At 29.6% G+C, this 3,795-nt stretch overlaps 1 protein-coding gene across 1 annotated transcript; it reads left to right on the forward strand.

Moving 5' to 3' along the window:
* The first annotated feature begins 443 nt into the window (after nucleotides 1-443).
* On the forward strand, nucleotides 444-3,086 carry LOC114391885 (NAC domain-containing protein 83-like). The gene is made up of 3 exons (XM_028352884.1): nucleotides 444-817; nucleotides 1,875-2,107; nucleotides 2,660-3,086. Exons 1-3 carry the CDS (start codon nucleotides 634-636, stop codon nucleotides 2,894-2,896), a joined length of 654 nt encoding a protein of 217 aa, XP_028208685.1. The 5' UTR covers nucleotides 444-633; the 3' UTR covers nucleotides 2,897-3,086.
* The last annotated feature ends 709 nt before the right edge of the window (nucleotides 3,087-3,795 follow it).

Consider the following 3,795-nt stretch of genomic DNA (forward strand, 5'->3'; position numbering starts at 1 on the left):
TATTTTAGTATTTTATACATATATTATTAATTTTTAATTAGTTTTTTGTTTAAATAAATTATTTTTCAAATTTTAAGATAATACATTTAACTTTTTTAGTAAATATTTATTATTTAATATTTATAAAAGATAAAATCAATTAAAATATATTATTACTTATTTTTTCTAAATATTTTAATTTTTTCAAACCAATTAAAAATGGAATATATTTTCAACCCATATATGAAATGTGAAAGGTTTGTCCATTTTTGGTGGGTTGGAGCGAATAGGGATGGATCAACCATTTTGTCACCCTAAGTTAGCAGAGGACATATCCAATTAAGAGTTAGTCTTACCACTTTCAAATATATTCCTTGCCGAAAAAAAAAAAGATACACGACCAAACAAAAAAAAAAAGAAACAACGACCGTTTCAAGTCAACAACATGCGTTTCTAGACCATAGTCAGTAACTATTCTCTCTCTTTGCATCTCGCCCACACATCCTTTTCTGGAAGTTAGTTGCGTCAATAAATTGAAAACCTTCTTCACACAACCAAGGCCACTCCACAAGCCAGTAATAATACTTAGCTTTGAATCTCCCTGTTGACATACATGGGTTTGCTTCTCTGATTACAAAAATCACTTTTGGGGAGATGGGGAGGTTCGAAAACCATGTTGTCAAAGGAGGCATCAAGTTGCCAATTGGGTTCAGGTTTTGTCCCACCGATGAAGAGCTTCTCCTTCACTACCTCAAGAAGAAGGCGTTTGCTCAACAATTACCCGCTTCAGTCATTTCAGAGTTTGACGTGTTTCAGACTGAGCCATGGAAACTTCCAGGTTGGTCCGAATTCTTTTTTTCTTTCCTACAGCTGCTTCATTTGTTTTTTCTTGGTTGTTACTTAGTTTGGATTTCAGCCATTGAAAAGTCTTAAAAAATTTAGTTTAGGTCTTATTTAATCTCAAAACCAGCTCATATGCATTAGTTTGAAAACGGTCTAATAAAACAATAGTTGACAGAAGTGGTAATCACTTATATCTTTTGATCAAGAAATCAGGACTGGCATCTGATTGACTCTTAGACATAAAATGAATCTTCTTGTGAGAAGAATATTTATATTTTATGTGCTCACGATTTTCATGAAAATTAATCATCAATTTCACAGAAATGTTTTATATCAATATTATGATCATTTGATCAACAAAATAAAAATATCAATCTAATAATGGGTGAAGAAAAAAAAAGTTTCAATAATAATGATCAAGGGTGTGTATGATTAACATAATAGAAATAAAAAAGATAAAAATAAAATAAAAATTAAAATAAAATATAAAAAATGTAAATTATAAAAAAAAAGTACAAAATTTCTTGACAATATAATATTTCATCTTAAAAAACAAACACACTCTACGACAAATTTTGGTATTATCTTAAAATTTGGACCTCCATATATATATCTCTCAATATCAAAAGTTAATTCACGGATGAGTCATCCTTCAATTATACATACTGTTTTATTGTTGCCTGCTTCTTAGTTTGGATTTCAGCTAAAGAAAGTGTCATTTGAATTTATGAGTAATTCAATCTCAAAGCTAGCTAGTTTGTAGAATTGTACTGGTATGATAAGGGTCCAATATCTTAAAATTTGAATTTAGTACTCCATTTAGTTTATGGGATGGGAATTATTTCTGGCTTATACACATTATTTTGTTGTTGGTACATATAGTCAATCCTAATTACACTAATATCCTATATCTCTAGTAAAATTGTCTATAGAAGATTAAAAAAACCAAGATTATATTCCATATTTTTTTTCTTTGTTTCTGGTAGTTGCCTCAGTTGAAAACAAGGTGCTGCGTTATTGAACATGTCCTCTTTGCTAACTCGTACTTGTAGGTGAATTGAGGGAAAATAGGTACTTTTTTAGCAATAGATCAAATGGAAACATCAAGAGACCTGCTGGTTCTGGGTGCTGGAAATCTGTAGGCAAAGAAAAACAAATCATCCATTCAGAGAGCAATCAAGTAATTGGGATGAAGGAAACACTGTTTTTTTGCAAAGGGTCCCATGAGACAAGAACTCAGTGGGTCATGCACGAATTGCGCCTTGTAGCTTCCTACCCATGTCAGGTAATTAAAGTGAGAAATGTTGATATATAACACATTTCTTTTTTCCATGCTATTGATACAAATTAGTTTCTATCAAAAGTGATGACTAATTTTCATTGGAAACAATAAGCGTGCACGTGAACATGTTGATCCTAACATGATTTAGTTCATATCTAAGAATCAATAAGGATTCGAACCTTAGATCATTTGATTAAGAGATACAAGTCATTACTAATTGTATCAACTTTTGTGTGATATATAACACATTTTTTGTGGTGTTTTCTTCTTTTAAATATATTTTTTATTATTGATTCAAATTTATTAAAAATTATAAAATTTTGTATACTTTGAAAGTCTCACTTTTTATTTAATATATTTATGTTGAAAATTCTAATAAATTTTAATTCAGAATAAAGAGGGTGTTAAAAAAAGTATTTAGAATAAAAGAGTAACCATTATTTCATTTAGTATTGTACATATTTTGTTCCAATAAGAGAGTTGTGCCAAAGCTGCATTATTTTTGTTTGGCTTTCCAGTGTTTGACCTCTTGAGAATTTTTCAATTCTAATGCAGATGCCAGTGGCAGATTTTGCTGTGTATCGCATATTTCAGAAAAACAAGATGAAGACAAGAAGATCACATGGGAAGAAGCCCTCTAGTAGCAGCAAACTTCAGAGACTTGTTGATGTTAAAGCTAGTTTCTTTGACTTCACTGTGGATTTTAATCATGACGATATAGGGCCTCCCACACCTTGTTCCCCATGTCTAAGTGAAGGCTGTAGTGAAATCTCCTCTAGCAAGTTAGATTAGGATTTAGGAGTAGAAGTGTAGAACAGTGCATGCTTTGTTTATTTTCCTCAATTTATGAGATATGATCAAGAAGCCTCTAAAGCACAAGTACTCTTGTCTTTACTACAGTCCTGATGTTGAGTTTTTTTTGCCCTGCAGTGTGAAACGAAAAAATTATGTCCTCGTAATTATTTGAATATTATTTTCTGAATTTCTTGTTGCAAAAATCATTAAGAATCCTTTTATCATCATATATTCTTTAAAACATCATTTTTAATAAAAATCAAATCAATATTATTAATCCTCCTTATATTTTGTAGCCCAACTAAATAAAAACAACTCAGACATACACATGATCGGCCTTGATATTTTTGGTGCCGTGGGCAAATTTAGAAAATTTTGTCCTCACAATCATTTGAATATTGTATTTCTTGCATCTTTTTGTTGCAAAATCATTAATATTACATTCATAATTAGCCTTCTCTAAAAAAATATTTTCAATTCCATAAAAAAATCATTTTCAATAGAAATCAAAGTAAAACTGTTTAATTTATCTTGTCATACAAAGGATCGCAAATAGAATTTTAATAAATTCAATTTCAATGAACTTCTTTTAACAAATGCATTAGTGACATGAATTGTTAATATTATTTTATAAGTTGTACATGCATTAGGAAAACAATTCAATGTCTTCAAAAAACACCATACTATATAAAGCTTGATTCTTTTTATTCAATTGTTAAAACCTCTTAAAACTTTTAATTATTCAAATAAAATCTTACTATCAAGTTTTATAAGAATTATTATGGTTCAATTAAGTTAAGTTTCAATTTTCATTGTTTTCCCTTACGAGTTCATAGTTTATCTCTACATTTGGCAACCAAACTAAACAAAAATAACTATGGCCCACTTTGACGTTG

This window comes from Glycine soja, chromosome 17 (assembly GCF_004193775.1).
Source record: "Glycine soja cultivar W05 chromosome 17, ASM419377v2, whole genome shotgun sequence".
In the NCBI taxonomy this organism is placed as follows: domain Eukaryota; kingdom Viridiplantae; phylum Streptophyta; class Magnoliopsida; order Fabales; family Fabaceae; genus Glycine; species Glycine soja.

Excerpts from the sequence above, each read along its gene's own strand:
- LOC114391885 (XM_028352884.1), top strand. The coding sequence starts at position 634 with ATGGGGAGGTTCGAAAACCATGTTGTCAAAGGAGGCATCAAGTTGCCA. Across the intron at positions 818-1,874 it reads TGAGCCATGGAAACTTCCAG|GTGAATTGAGGGAAAATAGG; the intron begins GTTGGTCCGAAT and ends TCGTACTTGTAG. Across the intron at positions 2,108-2,659 it reads TAGCTTCCTACCCATGTCAG|ATGCCAGTGGCAGATTTTGC; the intron begins GTAATTAAAGTG and ends ATTCTAATGCAG.